Source organism: Sceloporus undulatus, chromosome 6, assembly GCF_019175285.1.
Source record: "Sceloporus undulatus isolate JIND9_A2432 ecotype Alabama chromosome 6, SceUnd_v1.1, whole genome shotgun sequence".
Classification (NCBI taxonomy): Eukaryota; Metazoa; Chordata; class Lepidosauria; order Squamata; family Phrynosomatidae; genus Sceloporus; species Sceloporus undulatus.
This window is the reverse complement of record NC_056527.1, coordinates 127018060-127033748: the sequence shown is the minus strand read 5'-3', so window position 1 is coordinate 127033748 and position 15689 is coordinate 127018060. Positions and strand designations below refer to the sequence as shown.

General features: G+C 42.1%; 1 protein-coding gene across 1 annotated transcript in view; it reads left to right on the top strand.

The window, feature by feature from the left end:
- Positions 1-15689, top strand: part of ADGRA2 (adhesion G protein-coupled receptor A2) — a 72342-nt gene that overhangs the window by 10611 nt on the left and 46042 nt on the right. The window contains exon 2 of the mRNA XM_042474925.1: positions 13005-13076. Coding sequence (XP_042330859.1) covers positions 13005-13076 — 72 coding nt within the window. The remainder of the gene's footprint in view (positions 1-13004; positions 13077-15689) is intronic.

The following is a 15689-nucleotide window of genomic DNA, read 5'->3' as shown; positions in this document are numbered from 1 at the left end:
TACTTGAATGGAAAACATAAATAAATAACCACTCACATTTCGTTGGTTCCAGTTCTCTCATCTGGCTAGCATTTTGGTCCGCTCTCCGTGTTAATAATGGATGCTATGGGACATATTCAATGCATTCCTAAACATCAGGGAGAGGGATAAGGAATTTTTTTGGGAGGGGGGGATACAGCATTGCAATTTTTTCCAACCACATCACTTCTGCTTTCAACACAAACTCCACGAAGCCACCCTGAAAATTGGGCTCTCAAAGCATCTTGTCACAGAGGCTGTGTGGAGCCATATATAGCTTCAGCCACAAGCCTGCTGTGGAAGCACACTTCGCACTCTAGAGGATTCAACACACACAAATAACCTCTTTTTTGAGATCAGATCTATTCTGGTGTGCAGCTAGATTGGCACGGCGCAGCATTTGTGATAGTTAACATTTCCTTCCCCCTTTCAGAGCTTGGCAGTGTGTAGCAACGATTGGCTGCCCTTGTGTCATTCACTAAACAACAGGGTAATCCCTATGCTCTTTTAAAAGTGCTGAACAAATGTTTGTTTGGACATTTGGCTAAAGCATGTCAGGTGGGAGGGAGGACTGAATGGAAAAACCTAGCAGGGATTTTAGCCACAGGCTCTATCTTTACAACAGAGGTAGGTAGAAAGCAGATCATAGGCTCTACAGGGAGATCTCTAGGCATTTTGCAATACTGTACGTATATTTGCCCAGCTTTCCCAACTCCAGATAGCTTCCCAGTAAGAAGAGAAATTACAGGTCCATCCATTTATTGCTTTATTTATACCCTGTCTTTTCCCCAAGACTGGGACTCAAGGCAGCTTACAGAAAATTGACATAAAAACACATATAGTGAAACACACACAACAGTTCAAAGACATAGACATGTTAGTCTGGAAAATCAATATGCAAAGGGATCTTGCAGCACCTTTGAGACTAACGGAAAGGAAAAAGTTGGTAGTTCATCACATAGACCCTATACCCAGACTCCATCCCCAGCCTGGCCCAAACTGCTGGTCTGCACAGCCCTTGTGTTGCAGAACCCCTTTAAAAGTCCGTCACAGAATATTAAGTCTGGAATACTAAGCCTGGAAAAACGACTTAATATTCTGTGAGGTCTAGCAGAGGGATTTTAGGAACTGGGGTCCAAAAAGTAACTTTTCATAACTCTGGCAGGACAAGCCCCATCCGCTTCACTCTCGGCACACAGAAAATGGCCTGTGTCTTGTTAGCCTTTTAAGCATGTGCTTTTAATTACTGTAGTCTTAACAACAGAAAGAGCTGAGCTGAGAGAGAGAAAGAAGCATAAACCCCTTCTCTTTCAACTCCCTCTTTTTTCTGTCAAGAGGTGGGCAGGGAAGGGGTCTGCTTTCTGCCATTTCCTTGCCCCCCCCCCAAATCCTCTTTTGTGGCACACCTCCATCCTCCTGGCTGCTTTCGGACGGAAAGGGGCTAGAATCTCCCTGCATCCCTTTTTGGTTGGGCTCAGAGGAAGTTTATTGTTTTAGCAGCCCCATTTCTGGAGCTATTATTTATCCAAGTGGATTCCAGTGTGCTTGAGAAAATAACCTTGTGTTTTCCTTTCAGATTCTCATTTGAGAATTAGGGAGGGAGGTGTGTCTGTGTCTATGTGTAATCGCCAGCAAACCAGCCAGACTTCTTCATCCTTTAGTAGCCAGTGTATATGTGTATGTGTGAGTGTGTGTGCAGCTCCCTAGTGGTGTGGCCACAAGAGACTTGTGCCTGGCAATTAAATGGCATTAACTTCAAACTGCAAGAAACTTGAGGTGACTGTTATGACTGCTTTGGAGAGGATTGGCTCAAAGCGGTCAGTGGCACAGAATCAAGGCTGGGCTTTTAAGGAAATCTCGTTTTCTGATCAACGGATCGCACTGGTTCTTGTTTCGGCCAAGGGGAAGCTCCCCATGACTGTACATGTTTCCCTAGTGGCCTACTTTGCTGGCTATTCGCTTGGACCAGGGTTCTTTTCTTCCTAATCCAGGCATTGTTTGGTGGGATCTTTCCATCCTTCGCTCAATTAGGCGATGACTTTGTTGTTTGGTTTGTGCTTCCCAGAGGACAGTGTGGGAGGGTGGTCAGACCAGATCCTACAGTGCCACCGCCGTTCCTGCCTCCAAACTGCTATATGGTCTCTTTCTCTCCTATTAAGTCTTATGGGGAAACTTTCAGGTGTGGAAATGTGTAGGGCGTCACTGTCTATTTGCATACAATGGGTCCTTGTTATATACTGGGCTTTGGTTCCAGGATCCTCCATGGATAACAAAATTGGTGGATACCCAAGTCCCATTAAATATAATGGCATAGCAAGATGGTGTCCCTTATATAAAACTGAAAGTCAAGGTTTGCTATTTAGATTTTTTTTCCCCATATCTATTTAGAATTTATACTTTCCCCCCAATATTTTCAAGCTGTGGATGCTTGAATCCATGGATAAAAAAAAATCTGTGGATAAGGAGGGCCGGCTTTATTGGGTTTATCCAAGCTTTATTCCCCTAAACAGTAATAATGAATAAAAATATAAGTGTGTGTGTGTGTGTGTCTGTGTGTGTGTCTCTCTCTCTGTGTGTGTGTATATATATATATATATATATATATATAAACAGTTGTTTAGATGGTAAACAGTCTAAACAATTTAAAACATATCACTAAAGATAATACCCATTGCACTACGCCAAGCAAATTAAAGATTGAAGGTCTATTTAAATAGAAGGTCTTGGCCTGAAGGAGAGCAGGAAAGGGGCCAAGTGAACCTCACTTGGCAGAGAATTTCATAGTCTGGGACAAGCAATACCTGTGTAGATGGTGGCACCAAGAAAAAGCACACCCATTTTAAAACTCAAATAGACTTATATAGGGAAATACATTGTTTCGTATAGCCTGGACTTAAGCCCTATAGGACTTCATATGTCATAATCAGTACTTTGAATTCTCCCCGCAAATGGAGCAGTAGCCAGTGAAGCAGGAACATATAACTCAGCAAAGGAGTTATGTGCTCCCTATTGCAGCAAATTCATGTCCTGGGCTGTCTCTGCAGTATTCCATTACATAAACATACAGATTTATCATTGTTCATGAAACATAAGCCATAATTTACGATGCCCTGGATAAATGCTTGGCAGTAACACATCGGAGCTAACATGTCACTTGTTGCTTTTGTGGAGTAATGAGTGAGTAGTGATGCTACATTTCAAAAGTAATTTATTGAGCGAGAACTTTATCACTTGAAGAGTGTGTGTGTGTGTTTATATGTGATGAGTCACTTTAAAATAAAGTTGCTTTTAAAAGGCATTTTAGGCCCCTTTTAGAGGCATTTTGAATAGACTTTTCCAAATGTTCTTATCAGACGTAAGTTTTAAAAAATAACAAAAAACAAAGAACGACATAAACGTAAGATAATGAGTTACCAACATAAAAATAAAAGGTGTGTAATGTGAAGAGCACCAAATTTTAAGGGGGAAGGGGACATGATTTTGCAATAAGCTACATATTAAATTGTTTTTTAAAAGTAGCTTTCCAGGCTCTGAATTCCTACAAGGCAATTTCAAAATGTTCCCAACAAGAAAGCATTAGAAAACTGTAGGGAAAGACATCTAGATGCCATGCAACAATTGAGTGATAATATGCTTGCAATATTTAATCTTTTAAAAATACTTTTTGAAAGACTCATTTTTTGAAAGTACATCTAGACCTTGCCCAGAACAAGGCAAGGCTCAACAACAACAGCTTCTTCATCTTTTGAAGAGAATCCTAGCAACATTTGCGCACTGATGGTGATAGAATCGGTTGGTCATAGACTCATAGCGCTTTTCAGCATATTCTTATATTTCAAATAATAAAAAGCAACTGCAGATCAGAGGCGGTGTCATGCAATACGTACTGCCAAAGCCGCTTTTCCCCAGCTATAATCACAGTCTAAAAGCCATGTAGTAATCTCCTTTCTTCACCAATGATGCTCCATGCCAGGAGCATCTGTTGCTTTTTCTGCCTGCCTTAAATGGACAGCTGTGGTGAGACAGTGTGGTATAGTGGATAAGATGTTGGACTAGAATTTGGGGGACACTTCTTGGGCCTTTGGGCCTGTTATTCTCTCTGAGCCTGACTGATCCCAATTAAGAACTTTTGCCATCTTGACCACACTCTTATGTTACTTGGTCATATATGTCCTGGTTTGCATCTGTGAAATGTTGGAGACATGCAGCTGAGGGCTTCCTAAAACAGGCTTCAGCCCTTCATAAAATACTCTACACACAGCATATCATTCTGCTATTCATGCCCTGCATTGTGTAGGCACTAGATAGGGCATGGCATTGTCCTACTGCAGAAAATTTGATTTGTGCTCATGCTTTTCAAATGAAACAGGCTGACGAAGCCAAGTTCAGTTTCCTCCAAGTCCTCCTTCCCACCTCCAGAACTTCTCTCCCTTCACAATATCAGCTCAGTCCTAAGCCAAACCCAGAGTGCACAAGTCCTGTGTAAATAAACAGAACAAGAAGCGAGTCAATAACAGGAAACTGGCTGGGCAATGCAGGCAGGAGACCAGTTTAGTCAATGCTCTGTAGCCAAACAGGCTGTGCCTATTCACAACCGGGGGGCTGCTTTGTGATTCTGTATGCCTAATCGAAAACCTCCGGAAATGAAAAACCTCTTTGGGAAGAATAAGGAAAGCTAGGCTTTCCTTATCTTAAAGATTTTTATTTTAGCTTATTCTTATAGTCTGTGTGCCAGATGGGGATCCCTCCACAATGTGTTTCTTGGGTTAGGTTGAAAGCGATGAGGGAGGGAGGGATGAGAAATGTGTTAGATCCACAAATGTTAAGGATGTACGCAATTTGTATGATCGTACCCAAGTGTAAAGACATACTATTAAATATCAAAGCCATGGTTATCCATGCCAGTGATTCCCAAACTCTGGTCTTCCAAATGTTTTGGACTTCATCTCTCAGAATCCTTGACCATTGGCCAAGATGGCTGAGGCTTCTGGGAGCTAAAGGCCAAAACAGCTGGAGGATCAAAGCTTGGGAACCACTGATCCATGGCATGGTATTTTTTTTATTTCTATGTACTGTATGATTGTGAAAGCTGGACACTGAAGAAGGCTGATAGGAAGAGCATCAACTCATCTGAAATGTGGGGCTGCAGAAGAGAGACCATGGACTGCCAAAATAGACAAATAAATTGATCTTAGTGCAAATCAAGCTTGAACTCTAGAGCCAAATATGACTAAACTGAGATTGCCCTGGTTGGGACATATCATGAGAAGGCATGGCCCATTAGGGAGAAAAAACAATAATATGTGTTACCATGGGAAGAAGTAAAAAAGGGAAGACTACATCACAGGTAGATAGACTCAGTCATCAATGAGCCATGATCTTGAGTTTGCAAGACGGAGCAGGGCTCTTGTCTATAGTAACAAAAAGATAATACATAACACAGTAAGAAGTGCAGCCACATGGTACCAAGTTAACAGCAACAAATTTCTTTCAAACAGTTACAGCAAGGAATAGAAACAAATATTTTTTACTAACGTTCTGACCTCTGATGTTTAAAGTCATAGGAGTGGATATAAATAAGAGTGTGCTCTCTCTTCTTCCCCATTGCATTGCATTCACCCATTGCTCCCTTCTCTTGTCTGGCCAGCGAGATAAGAGGATGGGTGGAGGAACTGATGGAACAGCCAGGAAGGAAACGCAGGGGCTGCATCCTCTTTCACTGCCTTGGAACGTATTCAAGACACAGACAGGATTTCGCTCTGTTGACATTTGGCAACCTTGACTTGGCTTCCTCGAGTTGCTCCTCATCCCCCCCTCCTCCACCCCTCATTTTGAGTTCCAAAATAAATTGCCTGTGATGGGTCTGAGTCTCTTTTGAAAGTGAGACTGAGGCCCCTTAATTGTTTAGGCGCCTTGGAGAAAAAATGAGTTTGTTCCTGCTGTAATCTTTCGGAGTCCATACTTTTTTCATTAACATAGTTTCCCTTTTAAACAAATGAGCCAAAATTCAGCTGTGTCTGTGTGTTTTTGCATACAAGCTCAGCCCCCATGGACAGATGTTGGAAATGTATGGACCTCAATGGTGATCTAGTGTGGGTTTAGGAGTTGCCAACCCACCCTCCCAGCTCTTCCTTGTTTTGTCTGTTGATTGACCCCTCCCCATGTAGGCATCCAGCTGTTTCCCTCTTCTTACATTGAACCCCTGTTTGTGTATTTCTACCTCTCCTTGATTCTTTCACCTCTTTGTATGGTCTACAGGGATGTGGTGGTTCAGTGGTTAAGATGCTGACTCCGATGACTGCAAGATCAGGTGGTCGGCAGTTCGAGGCCCAAGTGCCACACGATGAAGTGAGCTCCTCTAACTAGTCCCAGATTCTGCCAACCTAGCAATTCAAAAGCATGTAAAAGTGAAAGTAGATAAATAGGTACCACTTTGATTGGAAGGTATCAGCATTCTGTACAGTCATAATGGCCACATGACCACCACAGTCGTCTTTGGCAATGCTGGCTCTTTGGCTTAGTAACAGAGATGAGCACCAGCCCCTACAGTGGGACACGACTCGACAACCTTGTCAAAGGGGTATACCTTTAAAAGATAATGGTAGTCCCTTGACATGAATGTCTAGTTGTAGCCAACTGTAAGGGGTTGTGCTCATCTCCATTTCTAAGCCGAAGAGCCAGCGTTGTCCAAGGACTGCTCCGGTGGCCATGTGGCCAGTATGACTCCACCAAACGCTGTTACCTTCCCACTGAGAGTGGTACCTGTCGATCTACTTGCATCTGCATGCATTTGAACTGCTAGGTTGGCAGAAGCTGGGACCAGTGACAGGAGCTCACCCCATCATGCAGCACTCAGGCCTCAAACTGCCAACCTTCCTATCTTCAGATCATCAGAACTGGTGTCTTAACCACTAAGCCACCACATCCTTTTGGAATCTCTCTTCTTGTAGTCTGAATTTACTGGTTCATGTTCTAGTCTCTGGAACAGCAAAACAAAAACAAAAACAAGCTGGCTCCATCTTGTTCACGATATCTCTTCAGGCATTTAAGTATGGACCCCATATCACCTTCAAGTCATCTTTTCTCTAAGCTAAACATCCCCAGCTTCCTAAGTTGTTCCTTTTTCACAAGGCTTTGTTTCCCTCCCCTATTCCCTCTCATTATTAGTAATATTGCAATTCTGCTTCCCAAATATAAAGGCCCCCAGAGTGGTACACACTGATAATAAAACAGCAGTTAAAAATATTAAGGCAGGAACAATAGATTTGGAAAAGAGAATTGGCACATATACAGGGCAAGGCAGTTAAAATGATAGCTACAAAATGACCAAAGTGCCAAAAAATGTTCAGATTAAACCAAGGAGGATAAGGGAAAATGAAATGAATAGATCACACTGACTCTGCTTTGAAGAGAAGGGAGACAGCAGGGATTGCAGTTTAGGCACCTCCCTCCAAGAAAAGCCCTCTTCTCTTCTTGGCTGGCAATTACCATTTTCTAACTGAAGACACATAATATTGTATCTGATGAATAGATCTGGATGACTGGGGTGTGGTTAGATGGAGGGCAGTCACATAATTATAGATTCTAGACTTAATGGTCTCACAAGGAGAAGATGTCTTTACATAGTATGTAGCAAGTCCGATTATTTCAAAGATGGATAGGTAGGTAGGTAGGTAGGTAGGTAGTTTAACAGCACCTTGAGGACTAACACATTTTCCTTGGCCTACACTTTCACAGATAGAAACAAATGCATCATTTGGCAGATATTTATCTGCATTCTTGGGTGGAAAAGGAATGTGGGTCAACTGAAATGGTGCACACATTGATGATTATCTTAAAAGTAGTTTTGACTAAACATCCCTCTCCCACCCAAATCTGTGGTTTTGCTGTGGCATAACTCATGCCGGAGGAGTTACTTCAAAGTGGCAAAGTCCCAAATGCATGCTTTCTTCTGCTCAGTAGGGCCCTGGACCTCTGCCCTAGAGTCTTGCCTTGATAGCACCGCTGGATCTTCCCTGCAGTGCCTCTCCCAGGTTTGATCTGCAGAGCACTGACTGTAATATAAATGGTGTCATTTATTGGAAGGATGCATGTCTGTAGTGGGTGGAAGTCAGGGCTAAAAATGGACATGGTCAGTATAATCCTATGTCTGCCACACCATCCATCTATCCCCCTTCATTTCTTTTTCTTCTTATCTTGCTTTGGGTCTAGCAGATTGCTGTTGCAAGAGGTCTAAACTGATTGTAGAAGGCTTATGAAATTAGGTTGAAAGCTAAAGGTTGCACATCCTTGCATTAAAGATTTCTTTCACAAGGGGAGAGTCCAGAATTTAGTGCCTTAGTCTGCCAAATTGTGACTCTGTGGCTTGAACGAGTCTTGTCTCAAGAGAAATTCTCTCCTGAAAGCATCAGGATTATTTCGCCATGATCCAACCTTTTGAGTTTTGACAAATGAAAAGATGGTTGTGGGTTGGTTGAGAATTGAGAGTTTCCCAAAGCAACATCATAGCAAAGGACAGTGGGGGAAGGTACAAGCCTGAACTAGTTCAGAGATGGAAGAGGGTCAAGAATCTTTAGAGGCCATAAGGATGTGGATTTTTTCTTCTAGATGTTGGCGGCAGATCAGACAGACTACTGATTTCATCTCAACTATCCAGTTCCTTGCCTTTTTAGGGAGGTGATCTGGATTTTGTGGCAGAAACTTGGAAGGTCCTCAGCTTGTCTTAACGACTGAGCAAAGCAACCCTCCTGTGAACTCATCCACCCACATCTATGTACAAAGGTTGCAAGCTCTAAGTTGTTGACCTAGGTCCTGTCCCCCCCCCCCCCATTCCCAGCTAAATTGCCAGAATGCTGTGCATATATGAGGAGTGGTAGGTCTAAGTGGTCTTCATTCATGGCAGATGAAAAGAGTGACATGGATAGTTGAAGATCATCAAAACAATTGTTTGGGCTAGATTCATAGAATTCATAGAATCATAAAGCCTTGCCAGAGCCTTGCAATCCCTTGTGATATCTGGAAGGCTATGACTTGCAGTGCCATTGGTTTCCAGTTTCTGCTGTGTGTGTTTCATTTTGTGCACCCATATGCATGTATGCGTTTCATAATTACAGTGACGATAATTGTATAATATGTATGTGTGTATACTAGGGCTATAAAGGATATTCACAAATACTCTTATCCGTCATATTCAGAAAATGGTCTACTGGTGTGAGTTATTTTGGGGGGTTTTTTAGTTGGGGATTTGTTTATTCTTTGAACTTGGGTTTTTATTTATTTATTTATTTATTTATTTATTTATTTATTTTGCAATGAATTATGTACTGTACAAATCCCACTGATTTTATGCAAAAGTAGATATTTCTCATGCAGAACAGTACTTTTGTGCAGAAAAGTGTTATTTTGTCTAAAATACATTGCGTTTTTTAATACGGGGAAAACATTGCATGAATGAATTTTTCGCAAAAAGACCCAAAGCGAACAAAAATATGAAATCGACTCAAAATCCCTCATAATTGCACCCAGTTTTAGAGTTATTCATTTTTCCATGGCTAGATGGAAGAAATGAAGATTTACATCCTTGGTGTATACACATATGTCAAAATCCATATGAAACTGTCCATAGTCACAATTTACATGAAATGCTGGCACACATATACAGATGTTAACAAATCACATTAAAAATATTAGACAATAAATCAATTAAAATTGTCACCCCACCTAAAAGCAGCAAGAGTGGGCAATGGACCCAGCTTTCTTTCCTCTTTGAGTGTCCGGAGGTGGGGTGGATGGATAGGTAGTAAGCCTCATTGACATTCAGAATTTATATTTCTTCCTTTTCCTGTAATGGGACTGAATGATTTCTCTGTGCATGCCAAAGGCAAAGACTCTGCTGGGGCCTTCTACAAGTGACCAGTGTGCATGCTTTGAGATCTGTTTGGATTTCTTCAGCTTTGATTAGGAAGAGACCTCAGTGGCTAGAGGCAGGAAGAGCTGCTGAGGCATGATTTCATATATATATGTGTACGTGTGTGTGTGTGTGTGTATTTTCCAAGGTTCTCAGTTGCATGGGAGAGGCAACACCCTTCACAAACTGAACACTGCAGACATTCAGACAAGACTAGTGTTGGGAACACCCAAGGAGAGCACAAGGCCAAGAGGCTCAGCCAATGTATCCACCATGAATTATTCTAATAGGAAGAGGATAGGGAGACTTCAGAAAGCTCATGCCTTTCTGAGTTGTTCCCTCAACTAGAATGATACCCTACTCTTTCCACTTCCACCCCAAATATCCTGGGACAGTTTCACTCCTGATGTAGGTCAGGTTAACTGTTCCTTATCCGTTCTCCCTAAGGAAGTGAGAAGTAATGATCCCTTCATGTCTTGGGTCTGGGAACAATCTCTTTAGCTAAGATTTCTCTCTTAACTTCCAGAAAGAAAAACATGTTCTCTCTCTCTCTCTCTCTCTGTGTGTGTGTGTGTGTGTGTGTGTGTGTGTGTGTCTGAAGGGTAAACAACCCTATGCAACTATGATTGGTACTTAGTGCTTAATGGCATCACTTGGGCCGCCCTAACCTCTGGTTTGGGTCCAGAAACCTCAGGACCTGGGATGATTCTGAACTGGCCACCCTGTTGGCCACATGTGTTCTGCTTTCCAACTGCAAAATGGTTGGAGAGGATGCAATATGTTTGGCCCTGTGTGTGTGTCTACCTAGCCTCTTGGTAGGAAATTTGCATGGAGCTGCTGCCTGCTCAGTGTTTCCATGCTGGCAGAACATCTCTGGCCAGTCAAGTTCCTTTATCTTGTGTGGTTCAAGTGTCCCGCATCGCCTCATCAACCAAGTCAGGACTTTGGCAATTCCAGAGCTAAGGGTTCTTCAGGCCTTTTTATCCTAAAGTAAACAGTTTAGCTGACCACAAAAGCAGCCTTCTTTGGGCCTTAGTCCAACGAGTGGGAAGCCAGCTGTGCTGAAAGGAGAGGGAGAAAAGGCGAGCACCCACCAATTCTCTCCGCCGCTCATTAAAATCTTTTCTAATGAGCAATTAGTGCTCCCAAATACAGCCTTCTGCCAGGAGGGCCGCCGAGCACCCCGTAGCTTTTGACAGCATGCAGCCGTAAGCCACTTCAGACTCTCCCCATCCTTTCTCTTTCGTTCAATAGGTCCTTTAGCAGCCATTAGAGCAAAGCAACGGGGCCTACAGGCCACCGTGCGACTTTATGATGGGAGACAACATTCCTGATCTGGCCATCCTCAGGGAACCTCCCATTACCTCCCATAAATATGCAGCATCTCTGGCCTTGCTAGAATGCTCTCAACTGCAGTGCAGGGCTCTCTCCTGTTCTTGCAGTTTGCCTGATAACAGGCAAGCAGATTATACTAGAGGTTGCTTCCCCTGGAGATTAGGTTTTTTTAAAAAGAGTAGTAAGCCTATTTTTAAAATGCAATACAAAAACAAATTAATAATGCAATACAATTCTATTTGATAGTTTTTCATGGGTTTTCCGGGCTATGAGGCCATGTTCTGGAAGAGTTTATTCCTGACATTTCGCCAGCATCTCTGGCTGACATCTTGTGGGTCTAAGAAGATGCTATCACATTGGGTGGCTTGGCTGTAAACAATAGATTGTGGTGTGTTTTCAATAGAGTATGGATCTTAGAAATCCATGGTGCAGTTGCACAGTGGTATCAAGAAAGTAAATTTGTTGTGTGGATTGTTCCAGGATTTGTGTGCAAGAGGCAGCTTTTTCTGCATAGAAAATAATATTTCGGCGTAGAAACACTCTTTCCTGTTTAGAAAATGTCATTTTCTGTACCAAAAAAATGACATGTGAATTTTGCATAGAAAAAGTCCTGAACTGAAGATAGGTATCAAAAATAGCATGGTTTCCAGAACTTATCTCACAGTGAAAGAAAATTGCTACAATCACTTGTTGCTTCCCTTGAAAAGAAAATTAGTGACGAATTACATCTCTATTCCAGACCCACTTAAACTTCCACTTACGCTCATCCTGGACCACCGGTTGTTAAGCACGAATACGTCCTTGTAACATCAGTTGGATCAGGTCCAAGGCAATAAAAATGTATTAAACCTTTTATATAGTGAGATAGTGATGAATGACCGGAACATAGTTTGAATTCCTTGAGTACAATCTTGAGTGCTCATCTGTTTCTATTTTGTACTAATGCTGTATTTTGAATGAAAACGGGAAGAGATAAAAATACCAACACCACTACCATGATACTGGATATAGTAACTGAACTGGGGAGAATAGTGGGTGAGATGTGTGAATATGTGGTGCACATGTAGTCCATTGTACCAAGGTGGCCTGACTTCAGACTAGTTAGAATCCATGCTGTTATTTAATTAAAATGAAATCCCAATCTACTAATCAAAGTCCGATACAAAAAGCAAACACATTAAAAACTGGGTGTCTCTGAGCTTATTTTGAGATGTGAGATTTGTGGCCAGGACAGAACTTAACTGAACTCACAGCCTTCTCACACTGGAGCCCATCCCTCCCTCTGTTATTTTGGAGAATCCTAATGTTGGGGTGAGCATGTTTAGTTGAATCACTGAAAAATCTGCCAACAGATCCTGATTCATCTTCTTATCTCAGACTGTCAAATCTGAAGACAGCTTCCCTTCTTTGACATTCATTCACTGTTAAGCAAGTTCAATTTTTCGCATCTTGGGAGTCATTTCTACTTTACTCAAACAACTGATATGGAAGCAAACACAGTAACAACTGATGAAGCATTTCACAGACTGAGCTATATATAAGTGATACATGGTTGGATGGAGCATCTTCATATTGGCAATCATTTCATACATTCATTGTATGCGCCATTCCTAGCTATTCCTCTCTCCAAAGAGCTAGAGATGGCTGAGGACTGCACAACTAGCACCTTTAAGCCTTTAAGCCATGCTTGTCTGGTTAACATAGGATTAATAACTCACTCCATTCTCTTTCTTTCTCTCTGCAGGCTTTTGAGCAACAACAAGATAACAACCTTAAAGAATGCCTCTTTCTTTGGACTGAATGCTCTTGAGAAACTGTAAGTGCCATTTGCTCCCATTGTGTATTCTGTAGAGTTCTGGGTTTCTTTACGAAAGACCGGGAAATTATCAGCCAGAATGGTAGGGGCACATATTCAGCTAACACCACAAGAAATGAGAAAAGGGGTAAACTCTGGTAAAGCAAATGCAAGATGTGTCTTGTGCCCACACAATATTAGACAATGGTAATTTGCTACAAGTCTAATGTCCTGGGTTCCTGGTCCCTTAATGCAAAATAGATACTGCCTTATTTCTAAGTTCAGTCTGGGGCATCAGGTGTTAAATAAGAATGGGCAAGGGATTCAATTTTAGTTCATTGTTCATAAAAGTTTGCAAAAGTGGAAACTTTCATTATATTCAGGATGAAAACTAGTTGTAAAACTGAAAAGTTTAAACTGATTTACGTAAAGAAATTTGACAGATCTGTCCATCAAGGAACAGGATTCTGAATACTGATGTCTTCCAATTCTGGCTTTGGACCATGTGTATTCAACCACTTTATGAATCTAGGTTGTTTCTTCTTTCTCTCCCCCCCCCCCCCACCCCCGAGATGTTTTTCATATCCAGCATCTGTATGCCAGGCAGGTACAACATGATCCCCTTCATACAGTAGTGGGGTCAGTGCACTGAATTTGGTCAATGCAGATGGGGGAGAATTTTGTTTCTATTTATTTTTAAAGAATTGATCAAGTTGTACAAATGTTTTGTTGGGGAAGGAAAGATCATGGGGTTTTAAAAAATCCCAGTGCAAGAGAAACCAAACTCGTCCTTTCCCATCTCAGTATTAAAGTGCATTGCACAAAAGGACAAAAAAATGTGGGTTGGAAAATATGTTGGATCATGTTGAATATACAGGGGGGTGTTTTGGTGACTGGAGTGATGTGAACAAACTAGTATGAGGTAATATTTTGAGTGTTGGATAGGATTTGGGAGACACTCTTTCAGCCTCACTTAGCTCATAGGATTGCCATGAGGATAAAGTGGGCAGATGAACCGCCATGTATGTGCATTTGAGTTCAGTGGATGAAAGATGGAACATACATGTCACTAATAAATAAAACAAATAAATATATTTTGGTTTGAGCTTATTTGGGCTTCTAAGGAACTGGAACCAAACAGCAAGAAAAAAACATGTTTCAATTGGATGAAAAAGATAAATTTCCCTCCCCAAGCACCACTGTCCCAATCACAAATGGAAGTCCCCACCTCAAGATTAGTTTGAAATCCCTCCCCTTCCCCAAGATCTGCTTATGGATTTCCCATATCAACCTCCATTTCATCTTGGAAATGTACAGAGTCAGTTCACAGGGAAGTAGATTGGGTGGTCCATGCCTCAAAAGAGGGGAGCAGCCTTGTTCCTCTGGCAGAAGGCTCTAAGACAAGGCTGATCTGTGGGGCTCAGTGTGAAAAGGAACATTGTCCCCCTCCAACAAAGTCAACTTTCTTATCTCCTTATGAAAGGCATCTTTATAGCTCAAGGGTTTTATAAGGAGAGATTTATGTGTGTGCATATGCCCCCTATCCTCCCTCCTATATGGATTCGATCCATAGGTGGGTGAGGAAGGGGCTTTGTTGCCACACTGAGGAGGATTTGTTCCAAGATCCTGAGTTTAAGTAAACCTCCTGCATCCCAATAGCAAATGTGTGACTAAGTCTTGAAGCATTACTGAATTAGGCTTAGAAGTAGAACTTCTTTAAAGGTTGAGAGAATGAGGGTGTGTGAAATGAAGCAGACTGAAAGAGAGAGAGTGGGAATCACTATTGCTAGATCTGATTTCGGAACTGTGTGCCAGTAGACAACGAATCAAACAGGACTTCTCAATTATCACCATCTAGGCTTGTGTCTCCAGGAAAGAATGGGGTAACTGTCAAGCAGTGCTTCTGAGTCCCATCCCAGTGAGGTAGCCCAGAAGGATACCGTGGATAATGGTATCAAAAGACCAGTGAAACCAACAGATAACAAACTTTCCCTGCCCAGTTGCTAGCAAATGCCTTTCTTCAAGGTGACCAAAGCTTCTCTGTCCCCTAACCAAGCTTAAAAGCAGATTGAAAAGGACTGGGATAATCTTTGAAATCCAGAAGTCCCTGAAGCTGGGATACCACCACCAAGATCTAACATCTTGCCTAAAAATGGTATGTTGGACACTGGCCAATCATTATCTATTATGGAGGAATCTGAGGAAGACTTTTTTCAATAGAGACAACTGTCTTTTTTAGGCATGTTGGAACCCTATCATTTTGTACTTTCTGGGCACCAAGGAAGCTTGCACCCATGGTACAAAAGGAGTGTTTGATTAGGACTGCCAGGTCAAGACTATCCCAGGCCCTGAAATTCCAGCACTAAAGCCTAAGACCCTTCATGATGTAATGGGGGATGAGTGGATGCTGTTCATGACATATTCAGCATCACCCACCATTGTGCAGAGTAAGTCATTCAAACAAAAAGTCAAGCCTACAATTATGGAGTGTGTGTGTGTGTGTGTGTGTGTGTGTGTGTGTGTAGCACACTTTTTAATGCACTGTTCTTGCTCTGAGAGTCTTCTGTCTTGCCCTGAAGACCAGAGACCCAAGGACCTAGGTCCTGAGATCTAGAAACCGTGTGCTGGATGCAG